Source organism: Schistocerca piceifrons, chromosome 2, assembly GCF_021461385.2.
Source record: "Schistocerca piceifrons isolate TAMUIC-IGC-003096 chromosome 2, iqSchPice1.1, whole genome shotgun sequence".
Classification (NCBI taxonomy): Eukaryota; Metazoa; Arthropoda; class Insecta; order Orthoptera; family Acrididae; genus Schistocerca; species Schistocerca piceifrons.
Window position 1 is genome coordinate 1,031,007,561 of NC_060139.1, and position 23,156 is coordinate 1,031,030,716.

Sequence of the window (23,156 nt, forward strand, 5' to 3'; positions counted from 1 at the left end):
AAGGTAGCAGAAACGGGTCGCATGAAGTCATGACAATTTCTGGTTGATCAATCATTTCACACCTTAATGCAGTGTACATGAAAACTCCATCGGGATGAAAGATATTATATATCCTTGCATTACGTCCTGCAGCGATACAACGATCATTTTGCAAAGGTAGGATCACACGTCCCACTCCTATAACATGCAGCAAGCCCAAACCTACAACACAGCACGCAGTCGTACTGTGTGTTGATAGTGAATTATTACAATGACGATGCACTCCCACTTGCGCTAGCACAAAAATGATAGTTGAATCACTGCAGGACATAATACAAAATTCTAAGAGTAACCCAGATGCGAAAGCCGCTAACTGTATGATAAGTGAAACTGAGATAATACAGGAAAACTCATCCCGCCCAAACTATTAAAGTTAAAGACTCCATTTCTTTTCAAAAAATAAGTAAAAAAATAATTAATTACACCATATTAGAGGCTGAAATCTGTGATTATGTTTTATACGTTAAAATCTTAAGTGAAATACTGACTTAGCTCTCTTTGCACCAGATTTATACATTTAGGGGATTTTGCAAATGTATCGATCCAATTACAAAACAAACATTCGGTTGCAAAAATCCGCTATTCGTTGCTATGTTAGGAATAACCTGAAGGTGGAATTTAATTATTGCGAATATAAAAGGAATACGTTTTATTTCAAAGAGAAATCTGAAAATCCTACAAAATTGGCTTATAAAAATAAGAAGGGGACATTATTTTACCGGGAAAAACTGACTTATTCAACGTAAAAAAGAGAACAGATATGAATGCTCAAAATTGTGTTTTTTTAGAAAAAAAGTACACCATCCAGTTGTTGACACCAAAAGATATACTAGAAAATAAAATAAGCTTGTAACTGCATCTTAGTAAAACACGGAAATAATTTTGGAAAATAATAAAAGTGGCGGAAAGTTGCATCTTAGTTCAAATAGCACCAAAAAGTTCTACAAAATGAAATTAGCTGGAAATTGCTTTCAAGTGACATCGACCCCAACACTACCCATCAGCTCAAAATCGCTTCCCGCATCTTCAGATGACTGCCAGCGGCAGCAGCGAGTTTGTCGTTGGTCCCCCAGTTTTCACCAAAGTGGAGCTATAACAGCTTTTTGGTGTTTCCGAGTGTGGCTTCTTAAAGTTTTACACAGCTGTGATTGGTGCTGCACTGTTTCCTTTGCTGAAAATTTTCCCCTTTTCAGGATGCCCCATCTTCAAAGCTGTGGAAGGGCTCTCCACGAACTAGACAAATCGTCTTGTTTATGCTTTTGGTGAACACAATTTTTTTGACTTTCTGAATCTGGAAATTCCAGCTACTTTCCCTAATCCTTCCACGTACGTCATAACAATTAGTGTAAACACTATGTTCATTGCATCACACTGCTTTAGTAATACTTTTCATGTTCTTAACTTTCTGTTCTGGAAACGTTTCTGTCTCACTGATCAGGATGCCTCTTCCTTTTCCATGAGGGGCTGTCGTCCTCTATCTGGTCATCTGCAACTGCTACGGTAGGTTAGACTCCTTGCAAAATTCTTATTGTTTCAATTACTCCCACTTTGTTTGTACCGTCTTCTGCATTTAAACTGTACGCAAAATAACTTGTTTTCTTCAAAACACGCAAGCAAATACATCAAAAAACATCCTAGTGACCAGCTGAACTGTGCTTACCGGCGCACATTTCAACAATGCATGGGCTGCGAGAGCTTCATTGTTGCGTACGCGTTCGTTACAGCGTAGCCAACCAAACTCCGAAAAAGAAAAATATCCCTTAGAATCGTAACAAACTGAAAGGTAGCTTTGAATGTCTAGATTGTTAAGTCTGATGTCAGATGTCAGTTGGCGTTCCTTGCGTCCGGACATGGCACACAACTACCACGCCTATAGAACGTGGCGCGCTTTGCAGACTTTGGACATTTAGCGGACTTTGCACCCGAAGACAACGAGCAGTTAGAGGCTTTTGCAATCTAACAAGATTCCAATTCCAAAGGTATATAGCAGGATTAGCACCGTGAAACCTGTTCCATCGTTTCGGCGCAGAAAAAATCTTTATTATAGTGTGCTCAACTCAAAATCAACAAAAAATGCATTAGCAGCTTTTGCATAGGGGCTACTCATATATCTTTCGTCCAGATGCTGTTTCATCTACACTGCATTAAGGTGTGAAATGACTGATCTGTTAAAAATTGTCATGACGTCTTGTGTCCCGTTTCTGCTGTTTTTGCATAGGTTTACTAGTTTTAATGTATTCTTCATAATATTTCAGAGAAGTGTGCTTGCAATTATTAAGGCAGTTTTCTAGGTTCGTGATTACATTTGAAAATGATGACTCAGTGGAACGAAACTAATTATGCAACCTTTTAAGAATTTCATTGTTTTAGTGACTGTGGCTTGACGACCGTTTGTGGTGTCAAACTTTTAAATATCATTCAGTCAAACTCCTCGATGCCAGTTATGTCGAAATACAGAATCTATTCACATTATAGTAAAACTGTTACTTAAAGCTACTTTTATTTGACTAATACTTTTAACTGCCACTGTTGTTGTATAAAGTTATTCTTGTCTTTGTAATTTACTTTAGAATTTGCTGATTTTTGGAGAGCACATTTTTGTAAAACCTAATTGACTCCCACGGAAACTGGCAAGATATGTGATTTCACTTAATAGTTGGCTAATTGTTTATTTCATTTTGTGATTGAGACCTGAAACCAAATTTATAAAGTGTGTTTAGTTGAAAAGTCTTTAACACTTTGGCAGGTACTACACGTGATGATATTAGTATTTTGCTTGTTTTCGCTACACAATTTTGTAGGTCATCTATCATATGTGTTTGCTAACGGATTTAATGAATAATGTTTCAGTTTACTTAACTAATGGTGTATAAACCCTTTTTAGCCTGTACAGTGTACAAAATAGTTAAATTTGTCTCACTGTTGTTTAGTATTCTTTACAGAGATGAAATTGTTGACAAACATCGAAAAATGTGAAAATTTGCAATAGTTACATTACAAGTTAAGACAAATTACTGTATTTCGTAATTATGACACCATTTCAAAGAATTATTTTCTGAAGTAACGCAAAAAGAGTCTCTTACAATCAAAACATCTCACACTGCCAAGTTTGAAAATACCATCCTCTCCACTCTGATCTGTTGCTTTTTCCCAGTTGCCACTTTTTGAAACATGCAGAGCATATTTTTTTTTCTTGGAAAGTAATAGCAGTGGCTGAATTGCTTGTCTCTTCCGTTTGCTCTTTCCTTCATCACCTTTCTCTTCCTCAGTTTCTGGGTTTCATCTTGCAGTGCCGTTGCTCATCAGATTTTTGGCAATATCTATCTTGAAGAAACTACATTACTGATTTACGTTCAAATTTCTTATTAGGCGCAGCATTCCTGGATTCACTGCATCGTTTGGGAAAAAAATTACGAAAAGAATGAATAACTGTTCCCACCAGATCCGTAGAGCCGCAGTTCACCTCCCTGTCTTACAAGCTGTGTGTTAAGCTGTACGAGCATTGCAGTTTCATCATAGTAAGATGAACGAATATTAAAATGACACTTTCTTCAGACTGCCCTAGCGTTATTTAGGTTCACTCAGTGCAGAAGCAGGGTTTGTACGCATCTGCTGTATTGTTGTGACCATATTAGATGACTTACCCCAACTCGTATCTGGCTACTCCTGGCGATTAGATCTTTCCTCAGCCCTTCCAGCAAGACTTTCACTGCGTGCTTGCTGGCAGCATACATCGCCGCTCCAGCAGTGTACGGCGGTACATGTCCTGAGATGCTGGAATATAGAACAGATAGTTGCAGGACTCGGACGTCGTAGTCGACGGCCTGATCAGGAGAAAAGCTGCACTCCAAAACTTTGCTCTTGAGCAGTCTGTACCGGCAACTAGAACATTTCTCAAATGAAAAGTCATCGGCTGGATATTTCACTGTTACATATCAGATGTTGTTGTACTCATCAACGTGAAGACTGATTGATGAAGTTCTCCACGTTACTCTACCTTGTATAAGTATCTTCATAGCAGGATACTTGCTGAACCTAAATTGGACATCCTCTTGAACCTGCTTACACTATTTAGGCCTCCGATTTCTCTGCAGACTTGACAGTTCTAAACTCTGTCCAAATACTAAATTACTAATTCGTTAATACTTCAGGTTACTTCTTATAAATCTATTCTTTCTTTCAGTCAAATGATGCCAATAACCTCTTTTCTCCAAAATTCGATTCAGTATCGCTTGATAACTAACACCATCAATCATCACCATTTATTTGTACGTTTATCGTACATACAAGGCTACACTCCAAACTTATACCTTCATAAAAAGCTTCCTATCGCCCAAATTTGTGTCTTCATGGGAAAAAATTTTCTTTTTGAAGAGAACTTAGTTTCCCTGCCATCACCAGGTATTTGAAGGCCAGAGTTCAAAATCTGTCCACTGCTTTTAGTTTTATCCCTGTGCATCGTTTTACTTAATTTGAGTACACTCACTTAACCATGTTTTACTTTCGGTTCTTTTTGCCATATAATTTTTTTGAAGACACTATCCATTCAGTTTAACTCATCCCCCAAGTCCTTTACCGTCTCCAACCGAATTACACTTCCATTAAACTTCTATTACTTCTCTCTGAGTTTTAACTGCCTTCATTTCTCCTAGTTACTTTTTCAAACCTATCTAACTCTCAGTTACTGCCCTTTTCACGTCCTTGGACTTCTAGAACTGCGTTCTGGTGTTTGTACAAGTTGCCTCTAACATATCGCCACAGTATTCACATGTGTAATGCAATCTAGTGAACACTAAACTAAATCAAAGAATGTCATTGATTTCCCTCAATCAATTTGTCTATGCTCCTACTCGATACGACATTGTCTGTGTCTGCTATTGTTGCTGTCAGTGACATTACACTGATCTAAATTATGGATCCAGGTATGAATTAATGTATCCATACGAGGACACTGTTCTCCTATTGGTTTGCGATTTGTCTCATTAACAACAATAGAAAATCTGATGTCGATTAACGAGCCAGTACATAAGCCAATACTTTTCAGACGTTGTATATGTTTTATTCACGATCAAACCCCGCACCTTTTAATCACATATGCCTTCCAAAGTCCAACTTCTCGTTCTAGTCGTGGGCAGTTGGCGTCCATGACCTACTGCTGCTATGAAAGCTCAGAGGAGCCTTGAAGAGTGGCAGCAAATGGGAGCTCTGGTGAAACTGTAACATACCCAGCAAACAAGCAGTGACTCTAAGTAGGATTGATTTGGAATGCTGCAGCACTTTGCCTATTTACATATAGCCATGTGAACAGCTCATTGCCATATCAATGATGTCACAAGCTATCCCCCCTTTCTATATTGTCACAATCGAAGAACTCACACGTCTTACTTGGAACAATGGTGGTCAATTACATGAAGTAGCCAATGACATCACAGTACTTTACTGCCAATTTAAAAGAAATAGCTAATCACAATGTAGCTGTTGAGCTGTTGAGCCTCCACCTTGAGGCATATCCAACCAATATAAATAATGCATCATGTTTAAAATTAATCGATTAATTATGAAAAAAGTATAAGGATATAGCCAATACAGGTGTAGCTTGGCAAAGTAAGTAGCACTTGTCAAAGAGGTTGTTGGATCTTTGTATAATGGATCCCACAAGTTAAATACATCTACAGCCAGACTGTCTGCACTATTTATCAACATTTCGTAGCCATATGTGTGTACACACACACACACACACACACACACACACACACACACACACACACACACACACACACACACACACACACACACACACACTGGTTACATCTATATCTAATCTATGTAAAAGATGCATTAGGTGCATACACATACAGAAAGTTTTTTTTATTTTCCATAATGTTATTTCCACATATCTACATTGTGTCGCTTCCAATAACACCACTTCTGCAATGTATCTGAAAACATATTAGCAACACAATGTTTAAGTCGAGTGTCACAATGTTATTTTGCTTCTAAGCTATATGCCAAGGTATGTAAGAAATGTAAATTGTGTGGTAACTACACAAAACGGAAGTACTTTGCTAAAGTACCATGCTACTCAGGCAGCTGACACTTCATGGTGGCCCAAAATCGGACTCTTCGTGAGTACGAACCTGATCGAGTACCTTTTTAGGAGGAATAAGATAAAAACGCACTCATTGTTTATGTCAAGTAACAGATAGTTATCTTCAGTTTTAAAATGTTGATCAAAATACATCAAGGGAGTAGCTCACAACACTTATATGTATATCAAAAATTGTCAGCAACCCACACACTGTTTTATGTTGAGTATCACAACGTTACTATCATGCGCCGGCCAGAGTGGCGGAGCGGTTCTAGGCGCTGCAGTCTGGAACCGCGCGACCACTACAGTCGCAGGTTCGAATCCTGCCTCGGGCATGAATGTGTGTTATGTCCTTAGGTTAGATAGATTTAAGTAGTTCTAAGTTCTAGGGGACTTATGATCTAAGCAGTTGAGTCCCATAGTGCTCAGAGCCATTTGAACCTTTTTTTTTACTTTCATGCCTAAAGCATGTGTCAAAATATGTAAAGAGTGTTGGCATTCAATCTCAGGTACACGTGGTGCTATGTAAATGAAGATAAACAGAAGGAATTTTGGTCATCTTCCGTTGTTAAAAGTATTAAATAATGCTTCACCTCATCAAGCACATTTAAGAGGTAAGAAAAAAATGCGTCATGTTTTACACTAGAAAAATATAACCAATATTGTAGATTGGCTAATTTAGATTTTTAATGACTGTTTTCACTTGGACATATCTGCTGTTCAGTACACTGATGTCACGTTTCCCAACACTTTATCACAAGAGACTGTATTAAAATTGATGTATTTTCACAAAGCCCTTAATTTGTTATATCGCTTAAACTATACATTCTCATAGTACAAAAGTATAACTCTCATATTGCAAAAAATACAGAATGCAGTCAAAATATAACCTGGCTAGAGGGAAATATCGAACAAGCTTCCACATACTGAGAGGAAATTCGATGTATAAAAAGCATTAGCTTTGCATAAAAATAAAATAATGTATCATAATACCTGAAGATTTCAAGTGCAGAACAAATGATGGTTGGTTATCGTAATATGCAAGACTAATTACAGATTCATAATCATGACTGAAAATTCGTCCTTGCCCCGAAATTAACTTATCTGTCTTAACTATCAAAATACATATATAATTGTTCATTGACAATACAAAAAAATATTACACTTCTGCTAAATAACACACAGCTTAAAGTGAACTTATTGACCAGAATAATGTTCTATTTGTACAAAAAGTAACAATATTATTCCCATGTGTAAATTGTGTATGTTGTTAGTCAAAAATGTATCTTTTTGTTCAGTTAAAAAGTTTATCAAATTCAGTAAAGCATTGTATTGATCTCCATGCTATGGTATTATCTTTATCTTATACTAAGAGATATTCTTCAGCTTCTGCTGATAATGCACAATATAAACTGCAAGACAGTTTGTGCATGTTCATCACTATGTCACAGAGAATCTGAAGCAAATTGACCAAAACAACACCGTGTTACAGCAAAATTGACCCATTTATATTTGACTACAGATAAACATAAAAATAAATTGAAACAAAGTGTCACATAATAGTCATGCTGCAGCAAAATTTTATTTAATCGCCCTACAGAATACTGTACCTCATTCATCACCATTGCTACACCAATTCTTAAGATTTATCATGCACATTACAAACACATACTGGACACAACTGGTGCAATGATGGACACCATTATCACAATAGAAGTGACACAAATTAACCCAAATGCATGGTGAATACAATTGTGGGATCTGTAATGGTCATTGTACAGTGACTGACATTAACCTAAATGCAGATTTGGGGCAATGTTTATCAGTTGATATGGTGACTGGCATACTAGTGGATGGGGCAGTTATGGTCAGTTAATAGATGTGCTTGCCATAAATCAGGATTCTATTAGGTGGTTCAATTATTCTTAGTTGAAATGGTTACAACCATTACACTAGATACTATTGATTGGGGCAATGAAGGTCAGTTGATATGGTGACACAATTTGTCAGTAAATGGAAGCGACTACATCATAATTCAGTGCTACTATTTAACAGAAATACAGTAGTCTCCTTGGGGGAATTATATCAACATACAATTTGCACTAGCTATTTCTTACACATGGTGAAAAACTTAAGTGAAACAGAGTCCACATATCTGCTAAAATGAGAATTTAATGTATACTTGCTACCCTATAACAAGACCTACAGACAAAAGGCTAAAGCTGGCAGCCATACAGGTCTAGTTTTTATGAAACTGTATGAACCAAGTGGATGACACTTACACATCAAACTATACACTCTACATCTGAACACACAACAGGTTATTTTGAAAAATGCTGTGTGTCAATGCATGCCTATATGCATGAATTCGCCACACCAAATGTGGGTCTTGAACTGCAGTCATGCTTAAGCTTATTTATATATCTTGCAACATGTAACACTTTATATAAAAAAAGAAATCATTAAGTACTGTTAAGTGATGTGTAATTTCTTACACTATGAATCATATATACTGCAACATGTAATACTTTATAAATAATAAGAAACACAGAAGCCATATGTGTGTGTGTGTGTGTGTGTGTGTGTGTGTGTGTGTGTGTGTGTGTGGTGCACCTACCCTATAAAATCTAGTGCATACGAACATAATCATATAGACAAAAAAATGACTGTATGGGAGAAACACCCTCTCCATAAGGACTTTGTAGTAAATTTGTAACAATGATACAGAAAAAACTACTAATTGACATGGGAGTATAATTAGCTAGCCTGCTCTCACACAAGTCGAGATGTGTTCTGAATTTAGGAGGTATATCTGGAAATGACGTCATGATTTTGTAAGAGGTGATTCTGCACTAGGATGTGTATACACGAATAACCATCAAGGTCTCAGGTGCTGTATAGCATAATTTGTTATAATTTTGTTTGACTGAAATCCAGTAGCTGACATACATTGTCAGGTTATGGTACACATCAAAATGTATTTTTGATAATGGTAGTCACAGTCAGTGGCTTAGCAGTTGTAATTATGTTAACTGACCATGGTGTCTGCGATAATGGGACTCACTGTATCAACTGAACGTAGTTGTTCCAGTTGCATCTAGGTTAATGGCAGTCACTATATCAACTAACCATCATGCCACCAGAATTGCATCCACTAAGCCTTCAGTGAAATGTAGTCACTGTTGTCAGGATTATACTGACCACCATTGAACAGTTGTATATACCATACATCCGCAAAGTAAGTAGCAATATATTATGACTTAATTAACACTGGTCTGTAAGGGGCAATTTGTTACAGTTTTGCTGTAACATAGCGATGTGTCAGGCACTTTGTTACAATTTGTTGTAACAGTACTGTATAGGAGGGCATTTTGTTATAATTTTGCTGTAACACAGTTATATATGATATAATTTGTTACCATTTTGCTACAACTTATTGGCTTATGGGGCAATTTCTTACAGTTTCGCTGTAACATCGTGATGCATGGAGCAATTTGTTACAACTTTGCTATAAAATGGCAATGTATGGGGCAATCTATTATATTTTTTGCTGTAATATGTACTGTGTGAGGCAGTTTTGTGTAACACTGGCAATATTTACTTTGGTATGTACAGGTGCAATTATAGGTGCTGGCAGCAAATTATGGTTCACTCGACTCCATCTGTGTCAAAGTGTCTACGTTGCAGGTAAGTTTCTTCACTAAGTAAACTGAAGGAGAGCAAAAGAGTGGAGGTTTCGTTGATTTATATTATTTTTTGGTTTCAGCATAAGAGATGTGCCTGATCACCTTCATTTCGTGAATTTTTCGTTTCTGAGTGAAAATCTGCCTTTCTTGGCTCCAGACAGGGTGACTCCCACAGCAGTTCATGCAAATTGCTGGAGATAATCAGTCAGTGTCAGAAACTGGGTACCTTTTCACATTTTCTGCAAGCTGCTTCACCTCCACATCTCAGTGTTGTGAGGCCAAATCACTGCCATTTGAAACAGCTCATGTTCTAAAGCATTACTCTAATTTGTTTTCTATGAATTGAAATAGTCAATATTTTAGTAGTAGCCCTAAAGCTTTACTGCAAAATCTACTAAATTACAGAAAAAAATAACATTTTTATTCGGAAAAAATTATAAAAATTAAAATATAAGATGTGAAACTTTTATCCTTCTAATATACATCATAGGTGGGTTTAAATATATCTAGTACCTCAGCCATCATGTCATGCATATCTGGTAAAAAGTTTGTCTCCTTCAAGTGTATAACATGGATTAAATGGTACCACAATTTGAGGAAGCATTTTAGAAAAAAATGGCATCAGTTTCTTTGTAATTTTTTATAACCTTAAGCAGGTTCAAAAATATTCAAAATATTTCTAATTTGTTTAGAAAATGTGATGAATTAAATTATATCAACAAAAAATTTGTAAAACATATACATTATAAACAGTGCCTGAATGGTATAGGTGATTTTTACATAATATTGAGATAGAAAAATACCCTGTATCCTTAACGTTACCATCCTGCTTTTAAATTTATCGAATGATGGTTTCGCTTTTCCACATACTGAGTCAGTCCTTCTGACCATCATTTATTTTTCGATTTCTTCACATTTTTCATGCACCCATTTCGCCATAGCTTCCACGAGCTTCCTATTTATTTCATTCCTAAGTGAGTTGTGTTTCTGTATTCTCATATTTCGGTATTCCTGAATTTCCTTCTTTCGTCTATCAAATGGTTCAAATGGCTCTGACCACTATGGGACTTAACTTCTGAAGTCGTAAGTCCCCTAGAACTTAGAACTGCTTAAACCTAACGAACCTAAGGACATCACACACATCCATGCTCGAGGCAGGATTCGAACTTGTGACCGTAGTAGTCGCGCGGTTCCAGACTGCAGCGTATAGAACCGCTCGGCCACCACGGCCGGCTTTCGTCTACCAGCTGAAGTATTTCTTCTATTACCAATGGTTTCCTCGCAGTTGTCTTGCTCCTACCTATGGTTTTATTTCCACCTTTGGTGATTTCTCTTTTTAAAGATATCATCCCTCTTCAGCTGAACTACCTACTACGTTTTTCATTATCGCAGTATCTATTGGCTCAGAGAACTTGCTGCGTATTTTTCATTCCTTAGTACTTCCATATCTCACTTCTTTGCACACTAACTCTTCCTGACTAGTCTCTTGAACTTCAGCCTACTCATCATCATTACCAAATTGTGATCTGAATCTGTATCGGTGCCTTGGTATGCCTTACAATCCAATAACTGATTCCAGAATCTCTGTCTGATCGTGATTAATCTAACTGAAATTTTGCCATACCTCACGGCCCTTTCAAGTGTACCTCCTCCTCTTGTAATTCTTGAACAGAGTATTCGCTATTACTAGCTGAAATGTATTGCAAAACTCACTTAGTCTCTCTCCCCTCTCATTCCTGTTACAACGACCATATTTTACCGTAACCCTTTCTTCTACTTCTTCCCATAGAACTGCATTACAGTCGCCAATGACTATCAAATTATGATCCCCCTTTACGTATTGCATTACCCTTTCAATATACTGACACACTTCCTCTATATCTTCATCTTCTGCCTGCGACATCGGCGTGTATATCTAAACTGATGTTGTCGGTTTGGTTCGCTGTCGACTCTGATGAAAACAACCCTATTACTGAACTATTCACAGTGACGCACTCTCTGTCTCTCCTACCTTCCTACTCACAATGTTTCCTAGTCCCTTTACACCATTTTCTGCTGCTATCGATATTACCCTATTCTTTTTTGACCATAACTCCTTGTCTATTCCATTTCACTTCACTGACCCCTCCTATATCTACATTAAACTTTAGCATTTGCCTTTCATATTTTCTGATATTCCACACTCCGACTGGCACAACGTTACCGTTTTGCTGGTAATTCAATGTTTTTCTCATGATCACTTCTCCCTTGGCTGTCTCCACTCAGAGATCTGAGTGAAAGCCTAGTACGGGATCTTTTGCCAGCGGAGAGATCGTTGCGACACTTTTCGAATTACAGACCACGTATCATGCGGGCACACATTATGCCTCTTATGCCGGAAGTTATCAGTAGCCATTGCTGATGATTTTATTTCAAATGTATGCAGTAGCAAGGTTCGAACCCGAGAACAGGAACGTTTAAATTACCAGTCAAAGATGCTTCCCCTTGCCATAGTAACTCTGTTTTTGTGACTTCCTAAGAAGTTCCAGCTGCTTCATCCTGTTAGTCTCGTTCTGTTACTCGTAAAAAGGGGACACTTTTTCAAATGTCCCATCCTTCCTCTTCAACACAACAGACACAGTCTGATTTATGACTCCTTGAGCCGGCCGGTGTGGCCGAGCGGTTCTAGGCACTTCAGTCTGGGACCGCGCGACCACTACGGTCGCAGGTTCGAAACCTGCCTCGGGCATGGATGTTTGTGATGTCCTTAGGTTAGTTAGGTTTAAGTAGTTCTAAGTTCTACGGGACTGATGACCTCAGCTGTTAAGTCGAATAGTTCTCAAAGCCATTTGTACCGTCCATTTTTTTAACTCCTTGAGCCCCGTTGCTAAAAATAATCTGACTTTTCGCAAGGCTTAGGCTCGCTCAATTGCTTTGAAGAGTGGATGTGAGTACTCCGAGACGCTAATTCTATCGCATTAGGAGTGGAGTTATTAAAATGATTCGCCACTATGTTCCCACGAACAGTTAGGGACATGCGGTAGTGGAAATCAGTATAAAGGGGGAGTTCCTGCGAAAGTAGTAGCCGATGTTTGTAGCATACTGTATTGAATTTAGTACGAAAGTAGTAGATAAAATAAGACATAAACAGTCATTACGCAATTATATAGTTTCTTTCATACATGACTAGCAAAATAAGTCCTTTGCATTTCCTGGGTGGAAACTGGTATAAAGACACTCACTTGCCTGTTGTGTTATTCCTTTGTTAGTACTTTGCCCAACTTCTGTTCTTCCTAATTACTCGAAAATTCTTGTAGTTCTTGTAGTGAATTTGTCGCTCATTCTTCTCGTATTGAACTTTTCAGTTCACATACGGCCTCACATTGCCTTCCAATTGCGATAAATACACCTTTCATGTATTCCGGAACGGTTTTATATAGTATGCATATCCAGGCTACACGCAGCCACGGCAAGACATCAATATCTTTATCTTCAAAGCACTTTTAGATGTAGCAGAAACATGCACAGATGCATTATCTTGCGGAAACGTTACAATTTCATTCCCCACGTTCTCATACATTCTAATCAATTCTGTCTCTATAATCCAACTGTTCATTCAAGAGTTCACTGTTCTGCTCAGTCAAGCAGTGAGTGATTTATCTTTAGCTCAGAAGGCCGCTCAAATCGTAACACTTCTGCCACCAAAAATTTCTGATCACTCTTACCTGCTGAGCTGTTCTCAGTTCATGCCAGTAATACTGAAATCCATCCCGCCCATGTAAATTAAACTTCTTGTCATCACTGAAGATCACTTTATCCCATTCTGAAGTACAGCCTGTTTATGTTTGGATGTTAGAACAGGTTTCTGCAGTCTCTTGAATGGGAGATGTTTTCATTTGGTAAAATTTGTCGTTCGCGTTACCGAAAACTTTAAGTCAGAAACGAGTTGCGCAAGAGGAACCGTTTCGATGCCTCAGATAAATTTCCACTTTGCCGATATTTTACGTGCTGTCCATACCGTGCCCCTGATCTAACGATATTATCGATCGCTGTACTTCAACGGTTCAACTTCTTGGCGATCTGACAATTAGAGAGTTCCATTTGCTTGTACTCACCAATTTTTGCTTTTCCATCTCATAACTGTTTACCGTGTGGCCTTCTTGCAATCTTGGTTTATGTTCACAATACGCACTGTCATTAGTGGTGTCTGTTTCCTTTCTGCAGTAAAGACACATACGCACACACTAACACCACAGAGAGCCAAGTGCCTCTGCACTGAGTTCTACCCTCTACCATTTGAATCGTTGATATCTGATATCAAATGGGTTACCATTTGACTGCATTTTTCAGCATACTAGATCTCGTACTGTTGCATATACAATGTGCACATCTATTCCAACCGACTACGTTAATTTTCCTATAAATGTCCATGCCTTTACACTGATTTCCACTACCTTATAGGTCCACGCAGACAGGGCCTCACATGCTTGTGTGAGCCTCATACAACTGAGGTGCGGCAGGTTCCCCAGAGGTTGCCCGCTAACGACTGTTCCACCTCAACAGCCGTACATCTCATCAGCGTGCAGCACATCATGACACTGAGGTTTTTATTATCGAGGTTTGTAACATCCAAGCGATCAGGGCGGTTAAACCGAGATCCTCATTCCCTGTGACATAGAGCGTTTCACTGCAACGCTGCACAGTGATTAGCTGAGTCGTGTCCAGAACTTATAGATCCAGAGGACTGGCGGCGCTCACCATTTCCCAGCTCAGGAGACGCAGGTTCACCAAGCTCATACCTAGCAAGCGAACGCTCATCTCCCTGAGGTGTTCACCGCTTAGGACGACATGGGAAGCAGGTGTGGCATTACCGAAATTGTCACGTGTGGCAAACATTATTCTCTGGCAAAACGTGTGGATGAAAGCGTTCAGGAGAGTGGAGAAAACGAGGCCATGGTAAGAACTGAGAGGTGTTGGGAGACTGGAGGAAATGGAAGTGGCTGTAATCCAAGATACTCTACGAGTAGTAGGAAGCTGTACAACATGATGATGATTTTGATTCAGATATGTCTTGACTGCACTTCTTTCAACAAACTTGTATGTGACACGAGATCTATTGATTGAACTACGCAGTCCTGAAACTCAAATATGTTACTTTACACTTCTGGCGCCATTGTTAAGCAAGTTCTCGTACTTATTTATATCTAAGGGACGACTGACAACGAATCTGATAAAACAACTCTCATCGCTGTTGATGAGTTCCTACTCGAATGTAATCTACAAGTGTTCATTTTTACAGCTTTTCCAGTCACCTGTGGCTCTGACATTATTGTGAAACCAGTCACATGATTACTCAGAAACAATACTGATGTAGGCTTTTTGTCTTTCACTGGAGCCTCCAACAAACTTCTGATCTGAGTGCCCTACGCTAAAAGCCATCACCATATACTACTCTAGTAGACGATTTGTATCAACCCAGACTGCGTCAGGCAATCTGTGAGATTAAATACTAATCGAATTTTCCACTCTTTGGGATAAGGAAATGGACAGGCTGAAGTCAGATATAATGGGAATTAAGGAAGTTCAACACAAGGAACTACAGTACTGCCGGTCAGGTAAATACTGGCTTATCAACACTAGAGGAAATAAGGGTAATGAAGGAGTAGGACCAATAATAAAAAACAGAATAGAACTGCTGATGAAATACTGTGAACTGGATGGTGAATGTGTTATCAGAACCAAGATAGGCCCATTACAGTAGTCCAAGTATAAAAGTGTTTAACTGTTATAGCTACAAACGAATGCAGTTAGTAGAGGACAATGAAACAAACAATAATCTTAATAAATACAGGGTGTAGGGTGTATAAGTGCAGATATTTTTGACGGTGGTTTAGGAAAGTGTACTGAACATCACTGCATCAGTATTTACATCGTTTCCAGACTAATAATTATAGCCATTACAGCTCATATGTTTTTATGTTGGTTAGTACCTCCAAGTACATGTGGCAAGGGCAAGCCATTAATGCTTTTCTTCCCCTGGGCAGCAGGTCAAGTCTTGAAGTGTGGACACGTGGATGCAAAACAGTTAGTCTGTACTGACAGGCATTGTTCATCAGTATTGCAGTGCGTCCATGCAGAAAGCATCAGGTAGTAAATTTTGTGACTTGTTTGTGGGAAGACTGTTCGACACAGAAATAAGCAAGCATCACGCTGTTGTGTGTACATATTAAGGTACCACATGTGAAAATATTTGCACTTAATACCCATTACACCCTGCACAGGTCCAGAAGTCAAGTGTTCATGAAAAACAGAACTGTGCAAAGGAATCTTACGCGTTTATCTTGAGTGCAGTCTTGTACAGATGTAAAACGTCGATGATAAACAGTATAGACACGAAGACAATACAGACTTTTAGGTTGGTGTACTATTTAAAACCGCTGAAAACTGGATGGGTAAATCAGATACTTTAGTGATCGACAAAGTGCAGCCTACGCGTCGCATGCAGTCTGAATCAAGTGTTAGTGTGGCCCTTCGGTCGTTGGCTATACTTAATAATGATATGGATCTAGCAGCTAATTCAAAACCGTCAACTTCAGAGCGTTGTTTTCCCGCTCAGTAACAAAAATACTTAAAAAGGCAGTAATTTTTAACATGTGCTATATTTTAGTTGATGTTGAAGAATTTGGCCGGGAGATAACAGTAAGAACATTTGACTGCTCACCTCAGAAGCAGATTGGTATATAGCGTGGCCACTTTGGGGTTATACGATGTGCGACGGGAAGTGTTTCATTGTTTCCCTTCCAGAACTGACAAGTCACAGATGTGCGCAACTCATACCGAACAGCTGCTATGGTACATGGTCAGAAAAAAAAACAGAATGCCTTGAATGACTAGAGAAAGGACGTTCATATTCACAGGACATGTACATTAGTGTGTTCTGCAGAAATTATTAGGAGTTCAGGTTCAGCGTGTGTCTAATAGGCACCAGGTTCGTCATGAGCCCTGATAACTTGTACCATATGTGATGGCATCAATGCGTATAAGGCGTGAATGGCGTCCTGTGGTACAGTCATCAATGCTGCATTCACCTAGTTCCAAAGTTCACCTGTGACGGTTGGCACTGGGTCACAGTGCTGCACATGTCGTTTCACCATATCCCATACATTTTCGATTGGTAACATGTCGGGTGATCTGCTGGGCCAGGGTGAAATGCTGACGTCCTGTGCTACCAAACAGACGTATGTTCGTACAGCAACATGTGGTCGTGCAAAGTTTTGCTGAAAAATGGCGTCTGGGTTGTTGTCCAGAAAGGGCATGGCTACGAGTCACTGGGTGTCTTTCACATAGGTCACATCGGTCACAGCGCCTTGGACATGCACCAACTGTGATTTGTGGATGTACCAAACAGCACCCCACACCATAAGGCCTTTACTTGGCCCACCTCGTCGGTCGTGTTGCACGGCCTTCCGTGAACCATTGTGCAAATATCCGTTGCACTGCTAAAACACTTCGTCCTGCAAGAGCCGCAGCTGCCAAAGTCACTGATTTCACGGTAAGGTCCGCGCATATGTCTGCTCAAGTCACACTGATCCATTACCTTCAGTTTATAGCGACAACGAGAGCCTCAGGGACATTTTAACGGTTAGTGGTGTTGCGCCACGATATCGTTATTGACCTTCAACCCGCGCCTTCAAATCAAATTGTAATCGTTTCTGCAGGACATCCTAATGTACATTTCCTGTACATATGAACGTCCTATCTCTGGTCGTTCAAAGTGTTCTGTTTTTTTTTTTTTTTCTGAACGTAAGTGTATAAATTTCAGAAGGAAGTATCATGGATTCCTGATTGCGCATTGTAGAGACAGCCGCCTTTAAATATGGTACATATTTGTAGGAAGGGATATGAAATTAAATTAAGGCTGTTATAATACAAAGCAAGGAGTAGAAGAAAAAGACATTCAAAACATTCGGTAAACATTTGTGATCTGGTGTCAGATTGCATAATGCTTTCATATATAAGTCAAATTACACTACTGGCCATTAAAATTGCTACACCACAAAGATGACGTGCTACAGAGGCGAAATTTAACCGACAGGATGAAAATGCTGCGATATGCAAATGATTAGCTTTTCAGAGCATTCACACAAGGTTGACGCCGCTGGCGACACCTACAACGTGTTGACATGAGGAAAGTTTCCAACCGATTTCTCATACACTAACAGCAGTTGGCCGGCGTTGCCTGGTGAAACGCAGTTGTGATGCCTCGTGCAAGGAGGAGAAATGCGCACCATCACGTTTCCGTCTTTGATAAAGGTCGGATTGCAGCCTGTTGCGATTGCGGCTTATCGTATCGCTACATTGCTGCTCGCGTTGGTCGAGATCCAATGACTGTTAGCAGAATATGTAATCTGTGGGTTCAGGTGGGTAACACGGAACGCCGTGCTGGATCCCAACGGCCTCGTATCACTAGCAGTCGAGATGAGAGGCATCTTATCCGCATGGCTGTGAAGGTTCGTGCAGCCACTTCTCGATCCCTGAGTCAACAGATGGGGTCGTTTGCAAGACAAAAACCATCTGCACGAACAGTTCGGCTACGTTTGCAGCAGCGTGGACTATTGGCTCGGAGGCCATGGCTGCGGTTACCCTTGGCGCTGCATCACAGACGACGAACCTGGGTGCATGAATGGCAAAACGTCATTTTTTCGGATGAATCCAGGTTCTGTTTACAGCATCATGATGGTCGCATCCGTGTTTGGCGACATCGCGGTGAACGCTCAATGGAAGCGTGTATTCGTCATCGCCATACTGGCGTATCACCCGGCGTGATGCTGTGGTGTGCCATTGGTTACACGTCTCGGTCACCTCTTGTTCGCATTGACGGCACTTTGAACAGTGGACGTTACATTTCAGATGTGTTACGACCCGCGGCTTTACCCTTCATTCGATCCCTGCGAAACCCTACATTTCAGCAGGATAATGCACGACCGCATGTTGCAGGTCCTGTACGGGTGGTTCTGGATACAGAAAATGTTCGACTGCTACCCTGGCCAGCACATTCTCCAGATGTCTCACCAATTGAAAACATCTGGTCAGTGGTGGCCGAGCAACTAGCTCGTCACAATACGCCAGTCGTTACTGTTGATGAACTGTGGTATCGTGTTGAAGCTGCATGGCCAGCTGTACCTGTACACGCCATCCAAGCTCTGTTTGACTCAATGCCCAGACGTATCAACGCCGTTATTACGGCCGTAGGTGATTGTTCTGGGTACTGACTTCTCAGGACTTATGCACCCAAATTGCGTGAAAATATAATCACGAGTCAGTTCTAGTATAATATATTTGTCCAATGAATACCCGTTTACATCTGCATTTCATCTTCATGTAGCAATTTTAATGGCCAGTAGTGTACTATCATTAAGTAATTAATCATCAGCCGGCCGGAGTGGCCGTGTGGTTCTAGGCGCTACAGTCTGAAGCCGAGCGACCGCTTCGGTCGCAGGTTCGACTCCTGCCTGGGGCATGGATGTGTGTGATGTCCTTCGGTTAGTTAGGTTTAATTAGTTCTAAGTTCTAGGCGACTGATGACCTCAGAAGTTAAGTCGCATAGTGCTCAGAGCCATTTGAACCATTTGAACCATTAATCATCAACTCACTCAGACAACACCATAAAAAACAACACCACAACAGGCAATTATAGTGTGACAACTTTCGAGTCTCTGAGGGTCGCAGCAACATGAAAAGGAGAATACTTCCGACTTTTTATGATCTGTCCTAGAGGACCGGTGGCCAGCATGTCATGTCCATTCCATGGCTAGTCAATTGGGGCTTCATAACATACTACTTTACGTTGGTTATCAATAATTAATAATATCAGTACATAAGCGACTCCAAGCACCACCCCACAACGCCACTATTGGTTCTTGTGCATGGACAGTTGATGACCACTGGGATATTTAATGGACGCAAAAAACAAATTGAGTAAAGGGAGGGATTGCTTGCTAGACCACATCCAATTGCGCTAAGGAATTGTCAGTGTGGTAGCTGAAGGAATTGTAAACGGCAAAAAATGTAGAAGGGGGCAAACACCATACTACAGTAAGCAGGTTCAAATTGATACAGGTTGTAATAGTTACTCAGAGTTGATGGCACTTGCGCACAATAGACTGTCGTGGAGAGACGCAGCAACTCAGTGTAAGTAATGAAGATCCCCAACAACAACAACAACAACAAAAGCAGATATGGCTGTTGAATTCACTTGACACTTAAAGGCTGTTAACAGGCTATATCACTTTGGACAGGTGATACTAAGTGATTGGGAATGCAGGTGATTCCATTTTTCCAGTAGGGTTGGAGTAACCCACCTGTTGATGTGGATGATGAAGCCGTCGTCGACGCCCCTGCCCAGCATGTCCTGCACGGCCTCCCTGGTGCAGATGCTCAGACCCAGCACGTTCACGTCCAGGATACTCTTCCAGTCTTCTGTCTTGCCATCTGATTGTCAGAAAAAGAAATTTAACATTGGTAATCAGTACGTTTTTGGAAGAATTTTGATAAATAGAAATTTTTGAGAGTTTTGCATGTATCATGCGCCCATTTAAAATTTTGCACATATTCAGCTTTTGCTCATGCGTGGTTATTTATTGAAATTTATACAGCAGTTTGCCGTGTTCACGAAGCAGCGAACAACTGCCATGATCTCTTCTTGCATTACAGGCTTCAGATGTGTACATGTCTGTTGCTCACTAGCGTTTTCTGGTTTCGTAAACCGACCTTTCACAAGATTGTCTTCTCAGTCCATGCTTATGTTTTGGAATGCAGCAAAGTAAATGGTTGGTCCATCGTCTGTTCATATGGCTGCACGTTCCTCCGTGCTTCATAATTATTGTATTTGTTTATTTTACCTGCTCTGATTATGCCCATCAGGCCACCTCTTACATCGAACCAGGGTTTGACATATACAGAACATTTTTTACACCGCCGTTTCCTAAGAATAAAAGTAGTAAGGTGCACTACTCTGGCAATTCCGGGAATATCTCAAGAGACGCTTTACGCGTCTATTATACAGAGTGTTCATAAATGAATATCGGGGTTTTAATGCTTTATAATAATTATTACATTCAACTTGCGACTCATACAGTTTTACCAAGAACCTTATAAATGTTCAATGTGAGCACCATTTGTCACACGGCACACACTAAGTCTATAGCACAAACGCTGGATAGGCAGCAAGGGGCCCAATGACAGGGCTTGCTTTGCATGGCCTCCACGTTCACCCGATCTAACGCCATGCGGTTTTTTTTCCTTTGGGGCTTCATCAAGGATCGTGTGTACTTGCCTCCGCTACCAGCAGACCTCCCTGAATGAAGAAACAGGACTGAAGCAGCTGTTACTACAATCACTGAAGACACACTTATCAACGTTTGGGGAGAACTCGGCTATAGACTTGATGTGTGCGGTGTGACAAATGGTGCTCACATTGAACATTTATAAGGTTCTTGGTAAAACTGTTTGAGTCGCTCTGTCATTTGACATATAATTTATAACTGTAATATAATAAATGTTATAAAGCGTTAAAACCCCCATAATCATTTATTAACACACAGTGTAGCAGAAATATCTGTGCGTAATGGTATAATGGTATACAAACATTGAAGTAATTCTGTTATCCCGAATTCGTGTTTTTCCCTTAAGCTTCGTTTTTCGCGTAAAAATGAAAGAAAAAACACTGTTTAGGGATTCGCGCGTGTTCTCCGTCTTTCTAATTCGATTTTGAGAAAACTCTTCATCAAATATATTTCGACATACACTGACATCGTAGCATGATAATGAACAGGGTTTACGTGTATTTCCATTATTCCCCATAGTTATTGTAATATTTCACAAATAAGTAAAGTACCAGGCATGTTTACAGTCGCTGGCGAGTTCACATTTGGTGGGTTTTAGGATTCAAATGGCTCTGAGCACTATGGGACTTAACATCTTAGGTCATCAGTCCCCTAGAACTTAGAACTACTTAAACTTAACTAACCTAAGGACATCACACATCCATGCCCGAGTCAGGTTCGAACCTGCGACCGTAGTAGTCCCGCGGTTCCAGACTTGAAGCGCCTAGAACCGCACGGCCACCGCGGCCGGCGGGTTTTAGGACATAGGATGCTGCGTGCCAAATATAGATAACATATCGAAAATGTTTTTAACGGTGGAAGGAGAACGATACCTATTTACAGTACCGAGTAAATAAGTAATATTTTTCACGTTTGACTGTGACGAGATACGACGCGCTACACTCGACGTTTTGGCTGCACACTATGCGAATTTGTGGCTCATCTTTCTCTTCCGTAAGTGATTTATGAAGTCAGCTACAATCTCATTTCAAGTTAATGCAGCATTGAGACTTCCTTTAATTTTGAAACTAGAAGTATGGAATGGCAGATACAGCTTCAGAGTTAGTTATACCGTGTGTTCGGAAATTCGTGTTACAAACATCTACGATTTGTAGAACGGACTGAGCAGATAATAGCTTGAACTGGAACTTATGTCCAGAAATGTACCTTTCCGTGCTACAACCGTTTGAAAACGTGTTGGTAACGTGGCCACTTTTACAAGTCATTTATTAGCCGTGACACAATACATCACTCATTTCACAATTATTTACAAATCCGCTCGTTAGTAACCAAATAAACAAAAAACAAAGTGACGCATCACGGCCTCTTCCAATTCGGGTGCGTGGCGTCTCGTTGGAGCAGTACAGTCACGCCCGCTGAAGGTGCCCTTTCTCGAAGCCGTTGCGTAATTGTGGCGAAAAGGGTATGCGATGGAGTCAGATGTTGTGGGTAACAATCGTGAGAAAGACTACGAGAGGATCATCCATTACCGTGTGCTTCGCCATCGTGTTCTCAACCATGTCGCTCTAACACTCACAGGCGCGTGAATGAGGCTCGAACCAGGTCAGAGAGATAGGATAGACGTCAAATGACATCAGCCAATCTGATGCAAGCACCCCCCACCATGAGTACCCTGCTGCATACCCACCTAGCAAACTCGTTTTCAAATGGGTTTAACACGGAATCGGTACGTTTCCTCACATGGTTTCTGATTCAAAATACGAACAATGAAACATCCAGCAACTGTTTTCGTTCATATATTGTCGAACAAATTGCGTGTGTTCCAGCGAGCAATGGATGAGAAATGGTATTTAGATATTACTATAACTAAAATATTCTGTATTCTAGATGATTTTATACCTATCAAATTGCTTGTGCATTCTATGCTTACATATTTGGGCATTATTGCTGGAGGCAGTGTATTTGTGGTAAAACCCCAATTTCGATATTTCTACAACAGTTATTAGACAATTACTTAAG

General features: G+C 40.1%; 1 protein-coding gene across 1 annotated transcript in view; it reads right to left on the bottom strand.

Annotated features, from left to right (window-relative positions):
• LOC124776093 (dehydrogenase/reductase SDR family member 11-like) overlaps positions 1 to 23,156 on the bottom strand; it is a 56,707-nt gene that overhangs the window by 20,263 nt on the left and 13,288 nt on the right. The window contains exons 3-4 of the mRNA XM_047250935.1: positions 20,154 to 20,283; positions 3,684 to 3,813 (exon numbers count right to left, since the gene is read on the bottom strand). Coding sequence (XP_047106891.1) covers positions 3,684 to 3,813; positions 20,154 to 20,283 — 260 coding nt within the window. The remainder of the gene's footprint in view (positions 1 to 3,683; positions 3,814 to 20,153; positions 20,284 to 23,156) is intronic.